Genomic DNA, 22,498 nt, shown 5'->3' on the forward strand with positions numbered 1-22,498 from the left:
TCTATCACCAGGGAGATGTGTTGCACAGAGTGTAGATGTTCTCCCTCCTAATGCAGTCTCAGCGGCTCCTCATCTCAAGTTGATATAAAAGTACAGGATAAGGCATTTTACTGTGATAGGGGTCCCTTGATCAGCACAATTATTTGCATACGTGCGCAGACGATTGTGTTCAGCCTCAGTGCCATTACATGGTGCGGTTCAGGAGGGTTGAGGCATCGGCAGCGCATCAGAGATTTTGCCTAATGAAAGAGCAGGCAACAGCACAACGTGCTCCTGCAACTAGCAGCCTAAAAGTTGTAGCTCAGAGGAGTTTTAATGTGGTGAATTTGTCATGACACCTATTGTAGCTGCAATAGCCGAGACGGTTCCATTAGGAAATGAAGATGGGATGCACAGAATAATTTGCCCTACTGAGATCCCTGTTAGTATGGCAGCTCATCCTTCTGTTGCCCCTTACTTAATCCCCATTTTTCATTCTCCCAGCAACATCCTTATTTATAAAAATCCTTATTACTAATAAAATATCAGGTTTTACCGCTTCCTCATAGTGTTGGTGATGTGTTAATCGTTCTCCCACAGGCAAGGTTTTGTGAGGCTGGATGTTTCCAGCATTATTCACTGTCTGAGAATATGTCAAAAATGGGGTTCACAGGTGATGTTGGTTAGCCGTCAGCTTTTGAAAGGCACAGTAGCGTGAGCTGTTGCAAGACGGGCTGGCTGTGTTATTTGACTATGCTCCTCATTTTGGAAATTGAATAATTATAAGCCCAGGATTTAAAACCTAAATTCAGCCTGAATGCTCTCTGGAGTTTGAGGCTAGTTTGAGGATGTTTTAATTGCACACCTATTTATTAATAGAAGCTTATTATAAAGTGCAAAGAAGAAAACTTAAATCTTTTTTACTCCTGCATGTGTTGTCCTTGAAAATGAACAAGGCATCCTAATTCTGTTGAAAACCCAAGACTCAGTGTACAGGAATCTTTCTTTGGCTTGTTGGTATGGAAATGCTCTCTTCGTTTCTGCTCATGACATTGCAGGAGTCATGAAGTTCTCTATGTGCTGGGCAGTGTCCTTACATTCACAGACCTCATTGACAGAAAGCATTTATTTCTGACCAGTTTCAGGACTGACTTTTTGGGGAGAAGAACGGTCTCTAATGATGACCTTTAAGACTTAACGTTCCTTACACAGGCCTCCTGTGTGCCCCAGTGGCGAAATCCTGCTCCCAGGAGTAAGTACACTGTAAAATAATTGCAGTGAGTAGCGTGGAGCTGTGGGACTGCCCTTGTTTATTGTGTGGGCTCTTGCACAGCGCGGCATTCAGGGCTGAGCGGTTCTTTTAGCCCCATCGAAATAGCAGCTTGTTCTCCCTACGCCTGCGGTGTTGCTGATATTTCCGCAGCTCATTACCTCTCCCTGCCGAGGAGCATTTTCACAGCGAGCAGGAGGACACAGATGGTGCAGCGAGCTCTGAGGAAACAGCTTGCTACAGAGCCCACACCTACTGGCACGGCCCTGCCCTGGAAGGGCTGGCCCCTTGCCAGGTGACTGGCTGCGTGGCTTGCGTGTCTCCGTGGATGCGTGGAAAATGCAGCTCAACATATCTCATGAGATGGAGGTGTTAAGAGCCAGCTGCCAGAGTCCTGCCCCTGGCAGCAGGCAGACATTGTCCTTGCTGGCTGCTTTCAGTGAGTTTCTCTTTGGATGTCCTTACAGGTGCTTAGGGGAGAATGAGAGCCCACTGCTGAAACTGCCTTTTTCAGGGTGAGTGTTACAGCTTTGTCATCTGTCTGGTCTTGTAACAGTGTCTCCAAGAAGCTGAATGGCGTGGCATGGGGCATCCCTCCCTTTCACTGGGATGCTGTTTCCATAGCCCAGTGGATTACAAAGTTGTAACTTCTGATAGTTCAGTTTTGCTTTTGTAGGGCTTACATGCACAGTCGCAAATTATGTGGTCTTATTTAAAGATAAATTAACATGTAAAAATAATTTCGAGTTTTTAATTTATTTAAAGAGAAGGAAAAATCCCACAAGGTCAGATGGCAACCCTGAGGAAATATGAAGAGGCTTAGTTTCTTTGCCTAAAAACTATTCTCATGTTGAAAAAACTGCAGCCACAGGGCAGAGTTCAGATGGACTGAGTGATATCACAGGCTGTGCAGTAACGTGTGTGCAGCTTCATCAGTTTAATTGCCAAGCAATGTAAAATCAAAAGTTTATTAAAAAAAACAGACCATGCATTCATCTCCTGACATGCTTATTCTTTATTATTACATGAAGACCAAAACATCTTTAAGGATGCTTATGTTCAAAGTAGTTCTGGGTAGCTCATCACAGTGACACTTGCACAGACACATGCAGCAGGCAGCAGAGCCCTGATTTCAGGGAATTAGAGTGGCTTGGTCTGAGTTGAATTACTCAAGACAGTGTTTCTGATGTTTTATCCAGCAATTCAAAAGTCTTGGGTTTACAGCCATGATTTATTTTGTGAAACACGTGCCTAACTCATTGCACAGAGACAGTAAACGGGGATTGTTTTCTAGTTGCTCATTGCATGCTTAGTAGTTCTTGTTTTATTTTCTATCACTTTTTTTGCTTTATATCTCTTGGGAGATCATGGAAAGGTCAGCAGATAAACTATCTCGATACGCTGTTATTTTGACTTCCGTTGTTTCCTATAGCTCTCTCCCCTTTTCTCCCTATTTCTTTTGAAGTCCTTTGCTATTAAAAAGTTACCTTCCCAGTCTGTTGCCCCCACCTTGCTGTTTCATTCACTTGCACTGTTTTGCAGCGCTGCCAGTGTGCCAGACCTGTGTTTAATAACCATACTCTGCTCTGTAAGAGCAGGGATGTTTAATTTGGGGAATTTCAGGGAAGAAAAGTCAGAAAATGTTGTAGGCTCCTAAATATGAATGCCTCTTTCTTTCCATGGTTCAAGGAGGCTGAGCCCTCCAGGGGATGGGGAACAAAATAATCAGCTTGCTGCAGTCCAGCCCCAGAAGCTGCAAGCTGGGGACCTTGGTGGACCTTCCCCAAGCACAGGAAGGCTTGTCTGGTATCCCCTGGTACTGTCATGGCAGCAGGAGCAGCAGGATATGTTTTCCAGGAGGCTGCGTGGACAGAGCATCTCCTGGGGCTATGGAAGAGCATGCACGTGGAAAAGTGGAAGGGTTTTTCTGCTGGGGCGGGTGGTTCCTGCCTGAACACCCTTTCCCTCCAAGGGGAGAGGCAGGTAGGTGAGGCCTGATCCCTGCGGGTGTGTTCGGACGTTAATCTTTTGCTTTCCCAACAGGACTAGCAGCTCTTTGGGATATCTCTTCATCTCCCAGGGGCCTCGTTTGGAGGAGCGTAGCTGACAACCGCTGGTGGTGGTCGGCATGGTGGGTGCCATCTAGGGTGGTGGCTGGGGCACCTAAACCCAACCATAATTTCTCCAGCTCTGAGTCAAAGCGCTTTGAGTCAGCACGTTGTTTCCTGTCCTGCTGCTGGACTCCTGGTGTGGTGGGTTGACCCTGGCTTGGATGCCAGGTGCCCACCAAAGCCACTCTGTCACACACAGGGGAGAGAAAACATAATGAAAGGCTTGTGGGTCAAGATCAGGACAGGGAGAGATCACTCACCAATTACCATCACAGGCAAAACAGACTCGACTTGGGGAAATTATCTTAATTTATTACAAATCAAATCAGAGTAGGATAATGAGAAATAAAAACTAAATCTTAAAAACACCTTCCCCCCACCCCTCCCTTCTTCTCGGGCTCAACTTCACTCCTGATTTTCTCTCCCTCCTGCCCCCGAGTGGCACAGGGGGACAGGGAATGGGGGTTGCGGTCGGTTCATCACACGTTGTCTCTGCCGCTCCTTCCTCCTCAGGGGCAGGACTCCTCACACTCTTCCCCTACTCCAGCGTGGGGTCCCTCCTACAGGAGACAGTCCTCCATGAACTGCTCCAGCACGAATCCTTCCCATGGGCTGCAGTTCTTCACAAACTGCTCCAGCGTGGGTCCCTTCCACGGGTGCAGTCCTTCAGGAACAGACTGCTCCAGTGTGGGTCCCCCGCAGGGCCACAAGTCCTGCCAGCAAACCTGCTCCAGCCTGGGCTCCTCTCTCCCCATGGGGCCACAGGTTGTGCCAGGAGCCTGCTCCAGCGCGGGCTTCCCATGGGGTCACAGCCTCCTTTGGGCATCCCCCTGCTCCGACGTGGGGTCCTCCATGGGCTGCAGGGGCACAGCCTGCCTCACCATGGTCTTCACCAGGGGCTGCAGGGGAATCTCTGCTCTGGCGTCTGGGACACCTCCTCCCGCTCCTTCTTCACTGACCTTGGAGTCTGCAGAGTTGTTTCTCTCACGTCTCTCTCCGGTTGCAGTTGTGCAGCTATTTTATCCCCTTCTTAACTATGTTATCCCAGAGATGCTATCACCTTTACTGATGGGCTTGGCCTTGGCCAGCGGCTGGTCCATCTTGGAGCCGGCTGGCATTGGCTCTGTCTTACATAGGGGAAACTTCTAGCAGCTTCTCACAAAAGCCACCCCTGTAGCCCCCCACCCCCAACCCTTGCCATGCAAACCCAATACACCTGGATAAATACAGACTCCAGCCTTGTCTGGTTTTCTGGTTGCACTGATTAAGTCATAGTCAGTTACAAATCTCTGCCAAAACCTGTAACTCGGGCATAGGTTTCTATCCATGCCCTCCGTGGACAGCCCCTACAAGTGGTTTTAGGCAAGACAGCAAAGGATTTTGAAGACCCCACTCTACCCAGACATATGCACTGCATCTGCAGCTTAGATTTAGGCCACAGGGATCTTGTTTTTCTGGAGGGTTTTCAGGGGAAGTACTGGCATACTTGCATATTTTTTTTTTACTGGTCTGATGTTGATCCTGGAGGGTGTCTTTAAACAGCCTTTAAAAATGAAAAGACCTCTCCTATCTGAAACCAGGTGTTTTAGATAAACTTGCAGCTGTACGCACCCACAAAAGATAAGTGGCATGCAGGGCCTGTATTAATGCTCCTAATGATATGCCCTGGCTTGAACTTGTACTTTGGTCACAGTACTTGTACACTTTGGTATCTTAAAAGTCCATTAAGAGAAACGCCATATAATTCAGGTTACTGTTTATTAATTTACTGTTATTGTGAGTGAGGTGACTAATGATTATCTCTGATTTAGCGCTGAATCACAGCTGTAGCAAGTGAGAAATAGTTCCTTAATGGTCTCACAGCTTAATATTTTCTAAGTGAAAATTTACTTGGAGTGTATCATTAACAAAAGGAGGGATGCAAAAAAGCCTGGTCAAGGCATTTGGGGTGGATGTGCGTCATGAAATGGGATGCTGGGAAGTTAGGATTTTGCCTGTAGGGCTGGTAGCTCATTGCTAGTGCTGCCTCCCTTCCCTCGCAGAGCGGTCCTTTTTCATTTACTTACAGCTTGGCTTGGTTACAACTATGTGTGTTGAAAGTTTTATCTGCTGAGTGGGTGCCAAAATGTGGTGGCCTGTTTGGAGAGCAGAGCTTGAGAAAGGAGCCAGTTTGCATAAATTTTATAATTTTTTTTAATGTGGCTTCTCTTTAAATGCAGCACTTTGGGTTTGTTGAGATGAGCTTTTTTGTGCATCTTTGGAAAACAAACATTTGTACCTACATTTCCGAGACTTTCTGACCTTGAGGTCTTTGTGGCCTCTCTGGCAGAACTAAATGTTTTCTTCGATATCAAACTGGTTTTCAGCTTTCCATTGTGGTGCAAAAAAGCGTGTTGGGCGGGAGGTAATTTTTCAGGCCTGCCTAGCCCTTCTGATGGGAAGATAATTTGTTTGTGTTGCCAGTGGGTGTGGGAAGAGGGAAAAACCCCCTCATTTTAGAGGAGGTGACTGCTGCTGCAGGCAGGGCTGAGTTGCGTGCTTGCCTCTGCCAGGGACCCTGGGCATGGTGCTGGACGAGTCACCTCACCCATGGCTGGGGCAGCTCATTGCATCTGCCCCCGTCTTTGCAAAGCTGATGTGAGACCATGGGGATGGATGTGAGGAGCATCGAGCTCTTGGAGGTGCAGCCTGAAGTTCAGGGGAGCTGATCTTCAAATGTGTCATTTTTATAGGGCTCAAATATTGCAGGAGCTCAAGTCTTCATTTGCTGTTTGCCTCACTCTCTGCTACACTTCTGTGGCTGTGAAATTGGGGATAATGCCACTCTCAGAGAGATACTGGGAGTTTGCATGAACTTTTGAAAGACTAAGTAACAAAAATCCCCAAGGAAAATGCTCAACTGTCCTTCAACCAGCCTTTGAGTGGTGTGTAATGACTCATACCTGTGCCTACACCTGGTTTAGGGAGGGGTGAGGGAAATGCTGAATAGCCACTCACTCAAGGAGAGTACAACGTTCCTGGTGCTGACTTAGGCAAGGATCTAGGTAACCCTGTGTGTGCTCATATAATTAAAAGCCTGTCTTGCAGCTCATATGGATCAGATGCACAGGTAGATGGGGCAGAAAACCTTCATCCTGGTGTCTCTGAACTTGAGCCCTCAACTTGGGCTTGGCTCGTGCAGCTTGTTGTGTAAAGTGGCACATTTAATGGTATTACGGTGAAAACAGGCCCACCTTCAGCCAACAGAAACAGTGAGGGGACTGAGGAGGTACTGAGTGTGGGGAAGGTCTGTTTGGTCCCATCTGTAGCTTCCAGCAGCAGCCGAGAGTGGGGGCCAGGGAAAAGTTTATCGCTGGGACACCACGGTGCATTGTCCCAGCTTCCACTGATTTACGACTTGAGATACCAGAGGCCATGCCTTTCTTCCTGATAGTCCTTGATGAACTTTCCTTCTATGAATTCATCTTAATGATTTTTTCCAGCCAAGTGAACTTTTGGTCCACCCAGCGGAGTTCCCCCTTTTAACTGTGTCCTGTGTGGTGGTTCTGGCCAAGTTTCCCTGCAGTCCTTCCTGCTGCTGCTTTGGCACTTTGCAAACCTTAAAAAAATTGCTGAGAGAGAGCTCCTGTCGCCTGCTAGTGACCATTGACCATTGCAAAGCCAAGCACATGGGGTTCAAGATGCCAGGTTCAAGACTGCACGTCATCCTGGATACCGAATGAGGCAGGGAGGGGCAGTGTGTGGCCTCAACGCTGAGCCCCCACCAGCCTGGTCTTGTGTCCAGCTTTATTCTTTCAGCAGCCTGGCATGATGTCCTGTAGAGGAGAGTGATGCAAGAGAATTAGTTCTCTTACGGAAATCTCTCTCTCTCTCTCTCTCTTATAACCTGATGAAGCTGCTTGAAATGCAGATCCCCTGTAGCTCCCACTGCTTATGAAATCACTAGAGCTTCTCAAAAGGTAAAGGATTTCTTTCCTGAGAGGGATATGATGGTCATGTTATAAACAGGTATCTTGTCCCTATATTGTTTAGATCCAAAATGGGCTTGGTTCAACCTGTGCTAGCTTGGCGGGGTTGGAAGGAGATTCTACTTTCTTACTTAGCAGAAGATGGAGCTGGTGTCCCACCTGCCTGCTCATAGCCATGGTTAGATGCTGGCCGCCGAGTCTGAAAACCGGTTGCAAACTGTGTTAAGAGGGACACAAAACTGCTGAATGTGGCTCACTGTGTTTTGTGTTAGAGCAGTGCCGCCATGCCAGTTCAGCTTTTAAAGGTATGTTAGTGACAGTCCTGGTTTCTTGAACTAATTTCTGGAGAAATCAAAGGGAATTGTTTTGATGAAACGGGATATCTCTCTGACACGTTGGCTCCTGGTGTTCGCTGGAGGACCCTCTGGGTAAGCCAGTCCCACGTGGCATCTCTGAACAGCAGAGCTTGTGTTTTTGATTGTATCTTACAACTGAACAGAATTTAGCTCAGCTGACAATCTCCTGACACTATACTGCAAGTTTTTCTTTGTGTGGTATTTGGTGCAGGAGTCCTGGCTGGCTGTCTTGCTTGTTTTAAGGTGCCTGCCGTGTCACACCAAGAGATGGGACACGTACAATGGCTTATTTACTATAGAGAGCCACAACCCATTAATTAAATTCCTAAATCTCATATGCCAGAAAAGAAGTGATTACATGTAAATACAATTCCTTCCTGAAAATTTTTTTGATACTGAAGTTAATGTGTAGTCAAAATATTTACCCTTGTCCTCCTTTCCTCTTGTCCCTGAAATCTGAGGGACTAGTAATCAGTTTACCATTTCCATAACCTGATATTTTTCTCCAAAAGAAGACACAGAAGGATGGCCGTGTGTACTGGGTAGTTTTTCTGGGTAGGGGAGCGGTGGTGTGCTGCTCTGTTTTGGTGCAGCATTTCTCACGCAGATGCCGTTGCACCATGCAAAGCAGCTCAGCTGGTTGTCAGTCACGGCTCTGTGCACCACCAGGCGCTGGGTTTGCCGATGGAGGTCAACAGGCTACACCATCTCTGTGTTTTTTAACTAGTCACCTATCTTCTGGTTGCATAATTACCTTCTTTTTGGTTTTCTTGGAAGTTAAATAGATATGCTTGATCACTTTCTATGGGTGTGCAATCCTAAAACTTAGCCATGCTGTAGCGAGAACATAATTTATCTTCCCTCTTTTTGCAAAATAACTGTGTTTTGCATTTTTGGTGGTTCCGTGGTTGTGGCATGATCCACAGCAGCCTTGTAACAGACCCCAGGCATCAAGGCAAAGCAGTTCTCCTTTTGCAATGTCAAACCTATGTTTGCAAAAATAAGCATGAGCCAAACTGCTGAAACGGGCTCATTTAGGGGAGGTAATTTAGCAGAACTGCTCTGAATATAAAAAATAGGGCAACCATGGAAGGATTTCTTGTTTAAATTGTTATTTTTGTCAGCGGCTGACAAGATGCTTTGTTTGTCAAATATTTGTTGCCCATGCAGCTGTCCCTTGTGATTTCTGGAATGAGGATGGGAAGATTTTTTTTAATAACATCTGTCCCGGCCTTGCAAATTTGTCCCGAAAATGTAGGAGTGCAGGATGACTCACTGGTTTTCCTGTGTCAAGGAAATTAGAGTAGTGACATCATCTATTTCAGAGATAAAGAAATGCCTGATCTGGGTGCCTTCAGAGAGGCAGATTTTAACTTTCAACCTGCTGGTTTGAAGTCACATAGTCTAGAAATCAGCATCTGATTTGCAAGGTGACTGGAACGGGAGTCTGGTTTTCTTGGGGTTTTTTTTTGGCCAGGGTTGTATAAAACTTGATTGTGGCAACCCAAAACATGCAAATTTATACCAAGAGAAAAATATTTTAGCTGCTATCAAAAATAAGGTCTTGCTAAGAGCTCAAAAATTCCTGTGGGTTAAGAAAAAACACTTTAGCTAACACCACCTTGAAAACCTTGTGTGTTAGTGATGTTTGGCATCTCCAACCGTCTGTCTCCAAGCTGAAAGACTGCTTGTTTCGGGTAACTGGCACGTCTCTGCTGGTCTCCTTAAGATCTTCTGTGTTACGTTCCTGGCAGGGGACAGGGGCCAAGGTAGCGATGCCAAGAGGAGCAAGCATCAAAGGCAAGGGTGCCAAGAGTGAGGTCTGCTGTGGTTTATTCAGAGCGCTGAATGAAGAAAGGGAGCCCAGTTCAGCATCCTGCCTGGTGCAAGGGAATGCTGGCGTCCCCAGCACCAAAACCTCTGCTGGGTATTTGGTGACGCTTCAGTGTATTACTCAGCTAAGTCTAAAAAGAAAACATGACATTGTTTCTACTCACGTATGGGTGGTGGGAGAAGAGACGAGTCCCGCATGCAGGAAAGAGGGGGGACAACAGCACGGGAAGCAGGAAGGTGGGTGGTATGGTAACGCATCAGGTGCTTGAGAAGTCCCACTTCCCCGTCTGGACCTGCAAGCCAGGCTCTGTGTTGCGATGGTGGGATCCTGGGAGGTGAAGTAGGCAAAATTTCCAGGGTAACTCCATCTTGGTGGGTTTTTTCCCTGGGAAAGAGTGGAGCTGATTTTGAAGCATTTACTGTCTTAGTCCATTCAATGAATCAAACTCAAGTTTGGGAAAAGTCTATAGGTTTAGAGTTACAAGAACTAAATTGGGACTTCAGAGACTCCAAGATTGCTCCATCGTTCTTCAATATGATTGTAATCAAATCTTTGCTTCCACAAGCAAAACCCCCGTCATCCCTCTCTTCCTCCTTTTCTTTTGAATACAATAGTTTTGCTTTTCTGCAGCAAATGACTCTTTTACATAAGGTTTTTCCCCTGTTTTGGTGATGGACACTTTATCTTCTTGATGATGTCAGCTCGCCCATTTGCAAGAGCAGCCATGGGAATTGCCCTGGTAGAAGAAAATAATTTTTTAAGGAAATGTCCCATAAACTTAACTTTTATGCATTGAATACAACTAGTTGGACAAAAGACTTTTTTTTTAGTAAGATGGCAGGATTTGGGAGGGGATTTTAAACAGTAAGTTAGATCAATCTCCGGAGGCTTAAGCAAGTGTTTGACTTCAAACTTGAAAGCTTGCTCGATCATTTTATCATTTTAAAAGTCTGTTTTACTATTTGCTAATATGATCAGCTGAAAACGTTTTGAGAGGCTCTTTTTTCCTTTTTTTTGTTTTTTGTTTTTCTTCTGGAGAGATGTCCAGGCTGCAGTGCCAAAATAGGGCTTGTATTAAATGCTTGACTGGAAAAAAATGAATCATTTTCCTAATGATGTGAGATAGTCCTATAAATAAAAATGCAGCTGGGGGTGTCCTGACCCTACCCTCGCTGTTGGGTCAGGCTTTCCTCGGGGCTGTGAGCACTGCCAGCCGCCAGTTGGATGCTAACCATGTTCACATGAGGCTGGTCTTTCTGCTAAGCGAGCTGGACGCGTGACTAACGTGCCCTTAGTAGCACTGCACTACAAGAGCGTTTCTCTGCTGGCATCGTTCTTGGGCTGATCTGTGCTGTGTTTTCAGGAAGAAGTCCCTCTCTGGAGTGGGATGTTGCTGCAGCCTGCCATGAGCTGTGGCTCTTGGACCGCTTCCAGCACCCTGCCTGCGCCAGCTACAGCAGGCAGAGGTACTCCCACAGCAGTGCAGCGGAATTAAGGGCTTGATAAGGACATTGATTTAGACCTTATTGGCCTTTGCGATGACCAGCACCACTTTGTAATGACAAATCTTTCCTCCTGCAACATCGGAGAGCTCTGCCTTCTGTGGATGGCTGAGCAAGGGTTGGCCTGAGGATGTTGCATGCACTTAAGGGATCTCTCGAATGTCCTGCTCAGCTCCCGTCTCTCTTCCTTTGCCACCCCTTGGCTCTGGCACATGGCACTCACACTTGGTTCTTGCCCTGGTCCTGTTCGTTATGCAGCTGAGCAGGTGCTGGCTAAAGAAATGGGTAGGTGGGGGCAGGAGGAGATGCTGACTCGTGTCCTAAGGTCCAGAATTTATACATACTTGCATCTCTAGTGGAAGATGGCAAATCATCCATGTAATTCATTAGGAAAAGCCTAAGTGTTGTTCGTCCAGTGCATTTTCTATTAATTGTGCAGTGGTTCTGCTCCTAACAAATGTCAGCAATGGTTGGGAGAGGCCCCCCAGATATGGTGCATTTAGCTCTCAGGCAAGGGGAGAAGATGCTCCCTGATAACACCTCTCCTGGGGGTGTTCAGTCTATGTGGGCAAGCACAGCTGCTCCCTTTCAGGGCTAAATACTTAAGGAAGAGCTGAGGTTACTTTTTCAGATGCCATGAATTGAGAAGAAGTAGCACTCAGAGCAGAGGACACTGATAGTTCCTGATTTCTAACAGGTCTGTGCTATGGTGGACTCCTTTGTCCCAGAGGTCAAATCTCTTTATTGAGGAGGAGCACTAAGGAAAGGCCTCCTGCGTACGCCTGCAACCTGCTTTCACAAAGCAGGGGTGCACCTTGTCCCACCAGGGTGGTGGCAGAAAAAACTTGTTTCTTTTGGAAACCAAGCCAGGAGACACTTGGCAGGTGGCTCAGTCAAAGCCTGATCTTAAAGACACCTGAGATCTTGGTGTCTCCCAGTTTGTCAACCTCATGGAAAGGTTCAATAGGAGGGAAGGCCAAAAGCAGAGCTAGGATTTAGCTTCTTGGTCCACTGCAGTCTTGGCACAAGGTTTGGAGCCATGTTGTTATTTTTTTCTCATTTCCTGGATGAGATAAGCCAGGGCGGGCTGAGCACTGAGATCATGCAGATGTGGCCAAACAGCATATTTCCAAGGAAATGAGAGAGCGTGGCAATGTCCTTCTTAAGCATCTGGCTGGCAGAGGCTGCACGGCTCTTCTTTGGAGACACTGCCAGGTCATTTATTGCCTCGCTTGGAGCCTTGTTTGGGGCTGAATTATAGGTAAGAAGTTCCTCTCCCAAACCTCACTTCTTTGATCTAGACTATTGCAAGGAATGCTTACCAGTGTCCCTAAATTGTCCCCACCGTGGGGCCCAACATTCAGGCATGAGTGTGTTGTGGTGATGATTGTATATGTTTGGTTTATGATGAAGAGGTTAAGACCATGAGAATAAAATCAGTAGAACAGCCCTGCATCTGATTAAACCCCATCCACCACTTATCTCTGCCTCCCAATGGTCTTGGCAGTATATGTTCTTTCTAGATGAAATCTCTCCAGGGTTTGCTCTTGGGCCACTGATGCTTATTTTTGATGGTGCCTTCACTCCATTTGATCTTGCTTCAGCTCTGGCTTCCCAAGCCATGTCCCAGCTGGTGGATGATTAGGTGGGAAGTCAGTTCTTCCTGCTCAACAGCTCATTCCTGGCCAAGCAAGCTGCCCACCCAGCCATCTGCCACGTGCTCGCGTTTCTCTCTGCCTTTTTTCACTTTTGGCGTAGCTGGTGACAAGAATTTCTCAGTCAGCATGTGGCAGGCAGTTGTGCAGAGTTAGGAAGAATTTACCGGCAAGATTATTAACATAGCAGAAAAATCAGAGGGGTTTGGTACCATTTGGAGCTCCTGGCAGGTAGGAGAGGTCTGACAGTCTTGCTGAATTGCAAAAATGCACTCAGTGATGCTTTCCCAAGCTCCAGAAGGTGCCAGCATGCAAAATAAAAGCTCTGAGATGCATGCACAGTGCAGACTTATGGCACAGCAACATGTACTTTTAACATAACAATTTTGTTACGTCAGCCATGTAGGAATGTGCTAGTTCCTGCATCTTCCTGAGGCATGGACGTTATTGTAGTTCATCTCCTGCAGGACAGATCCAGAGATCAACATTTTGCAAAAGCAAGCCTGCAGCGGGGGTTCCTACTGATACGGAGGGCGTGAAAGAGAGATTTTAAATGTGCAGGTTCATTTCTCCATGCAGAAATACCAGTCTTGTCTGTTGTGGTTTGCAAACAAATTGCAAAATATCTGCTCTGTGTTTTTTGGAGTGCTGCACTTGAGTGTGTAATCACCGGGCAGGTGCTACGCTGCAGCAGGGCAAGTTTCACTGCAGGTCTGAGAGGTGGCAAGCTGTCAGGAAGGTGAGTTTGGGCACTTGTGCTTTGCTGAGGGTACTCGGCACAACCAGGAGTAAACACAGCAGAAACACACCTATGCGTCTTGGGAGAAGGGATTATTTTTGGCTGCTGGGTCTTCTGCATGTGCTCATTTAGTCTTGCTGCTGAAGCCTGAACCCCTGGGGATGCATGAAAACTAAACCACGGTGGTGCTGTCTCACCTTTGCAAGCTCAAAATGTTCAAACAGACTTTTGACAACCCCCTGCAAAAAAACAAAATGGAACAAACCACAAAAACCAAATCTTGAGCTACTTACCTTTTATTTTCTGAGTCACCAGGATGTGTTGAGCTCAAGCACTTTTTCAGGGTCAGGTCTAGAGAGGTTTTGGGTTTTCATTTTTGTTTTGCTGTGGTACCTGGGCTCTGTGTTTCAGACAGCATCTCATCTGTCCCCTACACTCCAACCCCCAAATAATTGATTTTATCCTTTGAAACAACTGCAGAAGGGGGAAGCGAAGTCCGGGACCTGCTCTGGTGGCTGCAGCAATGAAAATGGGAAGTGTGAGTCCTGGAGCGAGAAGATGCATCACTGGAGGTGGTTGAGATAACAGGCCTGAAAACCTTTTTAGCCCAGGACTTCCCATCAAGTCATACCGCGGCAGCGTGGGGTGGGAATCGATCACATTCAGCCAGCTCTGGAGGAATTGCTTCTCCCTCCCAGAGCTTCTTCCAGTGCAATCTCACAATCGTGGTGCCAACATTGAGGCTTGCTGAGACTTAACTTGGAGGCAAGATTTATGACCGTTATTATGATTATTTTGGACACAGCTATTCTTACCTGTATGTTGAAATGTTCTGGAGCGCGGTAGCTGTTCAGTGTGCCCACAAGCAATTGCAGATGAAAAATTTGCAGGCATAAAGAGGCTAATTTTGGAGCCTTTCACTAAAATTGAATTGAAAATGGGCATGAAATTCTGAGTATCGTTATAAATCGCTGTGGTGGGAGATTGGTCTCTGCTGGGATGCTGGCCTCTCTGAAAGACAGGTGCGGAGAGGAGGGTATTTTTTCTCTTCTGTTACGGAATAATTTTCATCTGGATTTCTGTGCAGGCAGAGCCCTCTGTTGCATACAAAATACCAAGTCTCCAATGAATGCTTATGCCTTTGCTGAATCATGTTCAAGTGTTAATGGCCCAGCAAGCAGAGGAATAAAAAAATCAGGCTATTTTGTTAACGCATTTAAAAGTGACCTTTTACTTTATTGTCTCTCCCATTCCTCTTTTTTTTTCTCCTTGCCAACTTTTTTTCTTGGACAAATGAAAGATGATCACTTCCCTGTTGTAACTTCAGACGTAGAAATATTTATATAGCGAGATGTAAATCACGGGAAAGCCCAGACCCGCTTTTGTACTGATGATACGAAACTGATAAACCTGTGTTCGTGAAGAGTCCAGCTGGGGAGAAAATATTTATATCCTCTCCTCCCTTTTGAGACTTTTCCTTTGGCTGCCTTGGTTGGAAATGTAGTCCTCACAATTAATAAGGTCTTGTAGATATTTTATGTGCAAAAAGTCTTTGTCGAAGTACAGTTGCCGGAACTGCACGGCACAGACAGGCTGTTTACTCTGCATCACAGTGGAGAGGCTAGGGCTGCTCTGCCGAGAGCAGGTCAACGTTAGGAAGCACCAAAATTCAGGCCTCTGGCTCAGCATCGTGCCGGTGCCTTCTTTGCACCGGGAAGGTGTTAGGTGTTGCACTGGTACACATTAGGTGTTGTTTTCTCTGCTGCCCATCCCACCATCTTCCCTGGCTGGGTCCCAGTCTCGCTCAGCACAGCCTTGCTGTGTCGCCGTTTCTTGCCCCAGCTGCAATTATTAGCATCCGTGTTATGTTAAACATGGCAAGTAAATTAGCACCTTAAGTTGCTTTTGTTTTGCAAGCGTAATTAAAATAATAGGCAAGTCTGCCTGTATTTTCAAATGCTGAAGAGGCAGGGAGTGTGCTGCCTGTATCTCTGCATGGATTCCCTGTCCTCCCCTGCCTGCCTGCGGGCGTATCAGTCACCTGGCAGCACTCCTGCGGCAAAGCAAGTTGCCTTCTGCTGCTGCTGGCAGTGGCAGACACAAAGGTGTTGCCACCAGAAGTGCTCTGAGAAGAGGCAAATATTGTCTTTAAAAAACCATTCTGTGCTATTCAGGCAGCAATCCAACTTACACCGAAGGCAACTATTTTCTTCGTTGTTTTCCCTTTTGTACCAAATTGCCAGAGTTCGCTGCAATGGCTCATGCAGATTTTTAATGAATTTGCATTTCTCTCCCTTATATTAGTCCCAGCTGAGATTTTCTTTTGTATGGAGAGCAATGAGGTAACATAAGTGTTTCGTTTTGCTTTGTTTTCATCAGGGATCAACCAATGTGGTTTACCAAGCCCATCATGTCAGCAGGAGTAAGAGAGGACAAGTCGTCGGTACCAGGGGTGGATTTCGAGGCTGCACGGTTTGGCTAACAGGTATTTTCATCTGAGCATGAAAGCATGGCTTCACGTGTGAAACCCATTTGCGTACATGAGTATGGCTCGGAGGTGGGGATTTGGGATCCGCAGGAAACATCAGTGTTCCTTGTGAACTGGGAATTGCAAAACCCTTACACGTGGGAAACACTGACACGTGGTGCTGGCGCCACAGCAGCTGCTCCCTGGCAGCTGCTGCCCATAACTAATGTTTTTATGAATTTCACAGCTGTTATCGGGCTCCTTTGAAGACATCAGAAGCTCTAAGGGTCGCAGTTGTTGTTCCAAGTGTGTGGCTGAGGAAGCCTTGGCTCAAATCCAGCCAGTCCTTGGCGTTGAAACATGCCCAGAGTTGTCCAAAACAGCATGCGGATGTTTTCATTCTGGGTTGGTGGGAAGTTCATTGGGACACTTAAGTTTACTGTGTTTAAAGTGACCTTGTGAGCAGCACAACAAGGCAGTCATCTTGTCTGAAGAATAAATACTCTCAGACAGTGAGTCGCATTGGAAGCGATTCCTCGTACAGCCCTGGCGAGTTTCTTACGTTATTTCTCATTTCGTACGCCTTCTGATGTGTTGCCCTTCTCTTCTGCTTTGAAAGATAGATAAACTCATTGCTTGAGGATTAGGTGCTGTTAGAAATGACAGTTGCATTTATTTTGCTCTGCTAATATTTGCACAACTCTATCTTTTGCCGCTTGTCCGGTTGTTTCTTTGCTTGTTAAATATTTTCTTTGACTGCTGGAAGATGTTGAAAGACGTACTTGGAAGGGTTTGTAAAGCCATTCTGATTTGCCTTCATATCAGTTTATGTGCTAGATTTTGGATTAAAACACATTTCTGGTTTGTTCTCCTCCTTAATTTCGAAAAGAAGGCCAACACCTAATCTGCTTTAATATCATTTCTGAAGCCAAAAAAACTGTCCAAGGCAATTTCCTTCTTTTTTGAATATCACTCAGAAATCTTGTGTCTGAAAGGTTTGAGCTTCTCTGGATGATGATTATTCTTTGAAATAGACAGTGGTCTCCTAGCTTTCTATCAGTATAATTTTAGGTGACTATATGGAAGGACATTTCATTGCATGGACTATATGGATTAAATGGAAAGGCATTTGAATGCCCTACGTTGCCAGCTCAGGAGAGCTATCAGTTAGTCTGTTGTACTACAAAAACCAAAGGCACAGCCAGCAGCATTCATCTCTGCCCAGTCAGGTTTCCTCTCTAGCACAAACATGGCTGTTCTGCATCAGCCCAAAAGTCCAGCTCACCCAGGGTCTTGTCTCCGTGAGTGGCCAGTAGTAGGTGTCATGCAAAGGGTATAAAAACAGGTGAGCAGATGATGTTATCTCCACAGGAGATTCTCCAAGGCTAAGTGTTTCCTGAGACAAGTGTGGTGTTTGGAGGTGTTTTCTATCCTAAGTCAAGGTCCTCTTCTATCTCAAGGAGGTTTCAACTCGTGGATCCCCACCCAAGGGAAAGGAGTTTGGTGTTCCAGGTGCACTTGCCGCTTTCTGACACAGCCAGTAGCAAGTGCTTCTTGTGCAAGTGGATGGAGCTGGGATGGGAAGCAGCGACCTCGTTTTGGATTGTTGTCTTTCTGGCTGATGACTCCAGGAGATACAGGCAGCTGAAGATGCTTGTCTACAGAACCATCCTGCTCCTGCTTGCACAGATCTGTGGGTGCTGCTCCTGTAGAAGGAGGTGTCCGTGGATGCAGAGGGGCAATTGCTGCTGGAGCCTATCCCACCCCACACAGTTGCAGCAAGAACCTCTCCTTGGGTTCAGTCTGGGAGAGCAGTTGGCTGTTCATAGGGGAACAGGAGGAGGAAGAGGAAGATGCTGAGAGACTTACAGGCAACAGCATCCTTTCAAGCTTCTCCTACTTACTGGTACCTATTTGTCCCACCATGACCTAGCAAGAAGTACTTTTGCAACACTGCTGGGTTGAACCCCTCGAGATGTTGGGATATAGCAGCTTTTCTCATGGCATTAATGCCATCCACTAAGAAGGGTTGGCCCGGGGCTCTGTGGTGGTAACTGTGTGCTAAAAAGATGAATCCAGCTTCCCTACCTCATTCCTTCCTTAAAGCAACTTCAGACAGAAGGAGTTTCATTGCCAGTGTCCCAGGAGGTATTGTGTTACACTGTAATTTTCACTCTTTTGACCTCAAACCTGAACCTCACTTTTCTGTCTCCAACAGGCCTTTCTGGAGCTGGCAAGACAACCATTGGCTTTGCTCTGGAAGAGTACTTGGTCTCTCATGGCATCCCTTGCTATTCCCTGGATGGTGATAATGTTCGCCATGGCTTGAATAGAAACCTGGGTTTCTCGGCTGAGGACCGCGAGGAGAACATCCGCCGCATCGCAGAGGTGGCCAGGCTGTTTGCTGACGCTGGACTTGTCTGCATAACTAGTTTCATTTCTCCTTTCGCAAAGGTAAATTCGCTGCATCATATTCTGCTCTTTTCTGGGCAGCCTTGATTTTGTGATTGTTCTTAGGGAATGAATAGAGATTTACATAGAGGACTTCCTATAAATGCCATCAGACGCTCCTTTTTAACTTCTCTATTCTTTTCTAAAACACCACCAATACACAGAACAACATGCAATCGGTACAAATTTCTGGAGGGCAGTTTGATGTGACCTTTTTGAATATATTCAATGTTACAAAATATATTTTGAATGTATTCAATGTTACAAAAAAAGCGAAGAGAAATTTAAAATCTCTCTACAGAGGCTCCTACTATTGACTTGTTAGGAGACAGAAAAGAGGCATAGAAGCAATAGCCTGTTATAGTGCTATCACCACTCTGTTTGAAGAAGTATTGATTGTGTTTTTATGCTTCCTGAGAATACCAAGTAGCTGCTGTTATCAAGCCGATGCAAGCAGTTCCTTTTTTCGACACAGGGCAGATAATTATTCACATTCTAAAGTTATGCTGTCCTGCTTAACGAAGAGATCTTCTTGATGTTTCAGATGGAAAAAGCTGAAAACAGATCAAAGTTGTAGATTTTTTTTTTTTAAAGTATCTTTAAAGAAAAGAGGGGAAGTGAGATGAAAAACCCTTACTGGAATTAGTGTAAATTTAGTAAATCTATACCAGAGACAAATTTACCTGTGTCCAATAACGGTTAGACTCAATGATCTTAAGGGTCTTTTCCAACCTTAATGATTTTGTGATTCTATGAATTCCAGGGCACATCATGTAGTAGGAAGGTGCTTGCTGCAATTCGAACACATACGATTGTCCCATCTTTCTTCTAACAGGATCGTCAAAATGCACGGAAAATTCATGAGGCAGCTGGACTTCCTTTCTTTGAAATCTTTGTAGATGCTCCTCTAAATATTTGTGAAAGCAGAGATGTGAAGGGCCTATACAAAAAGGCAAGAGCTGGAGAGATCAAAGGTATGGAAGAGCAAGATCTTGTTTTGCCTTTTGCTTTCTGAAGCATTGGATAGCGTGTTGTTGCAGCTCTGCACGTAGAGGTGGGTTACTAAAGGCTCTTTGTAGTGCACAAGGGTATCCGGTTTCCCTAGTTTTGCTGTCACAAGTGTCACTTGTAGTACCCACTATGTTTGAATGTTGTTTGTACAGTGTTGTTGGCTCTAGGGCACCATGTATTACATTAAATGAATTTAGTTTGCGTTTAATTGTCCGTAGGATTCACGGGGATTGACTCAGAGTATGAGAAGCCCGAATCTCCTGAACTAGTGTTGAAAACGAATGTTGCGTCAGTGTCTGAATGTATTCAGCAGGTTGTGGAGCTCCTCCAAACACAAGTAGGTCATTTTTATGCCACCGCTGCCGGCAGCTTGTAAACTTGCTTTTGGATACTGACTTCTTGGTGTGCATTTAAAAAACAGCATGTTACTTACAGTTGCTGTCTGTCTCTCTCTTTCAGAACATTGTGCCCCATGGCTCTATTAAGGATGTTCTTGAGCTGTTTGTACCTGAAAATAAACTCAATAGTGTCCGAGCTGAAGCAGAGATGCTGCCATCCGTAGAGATCACTAAGGTATCGTCATGCACGGATGCTGTGCTGTGATTCAGTCACTGTTTAGCTGTTTGAAGGGTGGAAGCTTCGACGGGGATGTTGCTTGAGGGGGTTCTTTTCCTCTGATGGCTGTGTCCTTTTGTGGCTGTGGTTTATGGCGAGCTGAAGTGTGGTCCTGATGCTCAGCCATTTTCTGCCATGTCTCCACTCTGTGCTGTAGCCAGCCAATGCCGTCAGTCTCCTTTGTTGTGTTAGTACAGCCCGGCAAGCAGTTATGCTATGAAAGTACATGAGTCTGGCTTACAAAAAAAAAAAAAAAAAAAAAAACCCAAAAACAAAACAACCCCCCCGCATGGCTTTCTCCCCCTTTATGAATGTCCTGTATTTGAAGAAAAGCAAATGAGAGCACTGTTGCAGCAGAAGGGAAGGAAAAGCAACCTCTGAGCATGACCTGGTGACAGGAGTGCCATTTGGGTTTGTTTTGCAGCTGGATCTGCAGTGGGTGCAGGTGCTGAGCGAAGGCTGGGCCACTCCGCTGACCGGCTTCATGCGCGAGGCGGAGTACTTACAAGTGATCCATTTTGGCACCCTGCTGAATGGTACGAATCCCCCCGCTTTGCGTTACCGCTGGCTGGCTGCGGGACGTGATGCTTACCCGACAGTGTCTCAGCAGGCAGCTGTACGAAAAAGCTCAATGCTCGGCCGTGTTTTCTTCCTCCTTTCCTCTCACGTGTTAAATGCGAGGGCTTGTAAAGGACCGCGGGGGCTGGGAAGCTGTGCTCCAAAATGCACCAAAGGGTGTGAAAGGTGACAAAGTTGACCGTGCTGTGGCTGGGGCCCTGGCTTACGGCTTTGAAATCTCACACAGTGCCAATCAAACATTTCAGCAGCCATTGTGTAGCTCTTTTCATGCTCAGTTATACCAGGGTAAATAAAGATGCAAACCCAAAGCCAAGTAAGCAGGGAGGCTGCCAGACTGAATTTGAGGCGGGAGGAGAAGGCAGCTATTCCTTGGAAACAGGAGCAGAGCCTGATTTAACTTTTTTTTTCCTGTTTTCCTGCTTATCCATTACTGTAACTTGAAATAAATCAGATTTATCTATTCGTTAGCAACATGTTAGGGATGTTTCATCCCTGGAAAAGGCAAAGAGTATTCAGGCAGTGACTATTTACAGCTGAGACAGGAGGTGGTAGATATTTCTGTCCCGTTTCTCAGCTGTAAATGCTGTCGCTGTGACTTCACATGCACGCAGGGTGCTCACTTTGGGTTTTGTAGACCTGGTAGCGATCTCTGGCCTCAGGGATTTGGGATCTTGGTGAGTGAGTCCCTTTGAGTCTTGCCCTCCTTCTAGAAGATCCCATGGTTGCGTGAGGCAGTGACTTACTGCTGTTATTAGGGTTTGGGCGCCATGCAACGTATGCAAAGCTCAGGACTGCTCGCTTCGGACCGGAGGAGTGTTTGTGTGGGGGCTTCTGCTTTCAGACACATCATAGCCTTTTACGTCCCACCTAGTGTGCAAACAGCGTTCAAAAGCACGTTGTCCTTGTTATCAGACCCCGATCTGTGGTCTTTCAGCTGCCTGTTGTGCCTGATGAGGTTGCAGAGGCGCCCTGTAATGACCACGTTGCTCTGGAGCTCTGCACTTTGTGCCAGAGGCTTGTCTCAGCGAGCATCTCTTTTTGGGGCACTCCCCGAAACCTGTTGGCATCACTGACCACAGCTCCTCTGGGGTCCATGGGCGTATGGTCAGGATTTATAGAGCTCCGTGGGGTCAGGGACAAAGCCTAGGACACCTGCTTTTAGCAGGGGGATGAGCTCTCCAGAGCAAGGTCTTTGCAGTAGAGGGCATTAACATCAGTCCCCGGTCCACCTTGTCTCCACAGAGGTCTCCAAACTCAACATCTGCGTGGTCAGGCCCACAGGGTGACACCTGGGCAGGAAGGAGAGTGTCTCTGGTTTGCTTGGATGAGCTTTAGGACATGGTGGAGGGTTTCCATCTCATGGTGCCAAGGCTGGAGTGCATGTTGCCAAAGAGAGGTTTGAGGCTGGTCTTTCCGGAGTCGTTAGTCCAGCCCTTTTGCCCTGGGGTGCAGGTGATGTTTTTGGCAGCTCTAGCTGTGCCTGGAAGGGCTGTGATTGTTTTGGTGGACTTGTGCAAGTTAGTGCTCCTCTCGCTCAGGCTTTGAGCAGCAAATCCCACCTTGATACTAACAACAGTTGGATGGATGAAGTGCTTTGTGTAGGGGCATGGTGGCCACCAGGAAGAAAGGTGGATCTGCACGTCATAGGGCAGCAGGAGTCCCACAGAGTCTCCAGTGCTGCACCCTCCGCACCAGTGACACGTGCCTCTGTCAGGACTGGGTGACAGCAAAAGTGTAGGTGGTGTACATCGCTTCCAACCAGTGTGACCCGTGTTGGATGGGTGAGCACTGGAGGGGCTGGAGCAGCGCCGCGGAGGACCGTGGCCGCACCAGCAGACACCTTGCCTGCAGTTAGGCGGTGCTTGCCAGAGGTTTTATGTGAACGTCTTTGATTCTTGGAACGGCTACTGTAACTGGTGTCTGTGAGTGTTAATTATCTTAATTGTGTTTGTATTCTCCAG

The 22,498-nt window shown here is 46.5% G+C and overlaps 1 protein-coding gene across 1 annotated transcript in view; it reads left to right on the top strand.

Annotated features, from left to right (window-relative positions):
• The window catches only part of PAPSS2 (3'-phosphoadenosine 5'-phosphosulfate synthase 2), a gene marked incomplete at its 5' end in the record, with an annotated part of 30,127 nt that overhangs the window by 1,458 nt on the left and 6,171 nt on the right, over window positions 1-22,498 (top strand). The window contains 6 exons of the mRNA XM_082308813.1: window positions 15,794-15,899; window positions 18,100-18,335; window positions 19,168-19,306; window positions 19,562-19,680; window positions 19,803-19,916; window positions 20,383-20,494. Coding sequence (XP_082164939.1) covers window positions 15,794-15,899; window positions 18,100-18,335; window positions 19,168-19,306; window positions 19,562-19,680; window positions 19,803-19,916; window positions 20,383-20,494 — 826 coding nt within the window. The remainder of the gene's footprint in view (window positions 1-15,793; window positions 15,900-18,099; window positions 18,336-19,167; window positions 19,307-19,561; window positions 19,681-19,802; window positions 19,917-20,382; window positions 20,495-22,498) is intronic.

Source organism: Platalea leucorodia, assembly GCF_965183815.1.
Source record: "Platalea leucorodia genome assembly, chromosome: 4".
In the NCBI taxonomy this organism is placed as follows: domain Eukaryota; kingdom Metazoa; phylum Chordata; class Aves; order Pelecaniformes; family Threskiornithidae; genus Platalea; species Platalea leucorodia.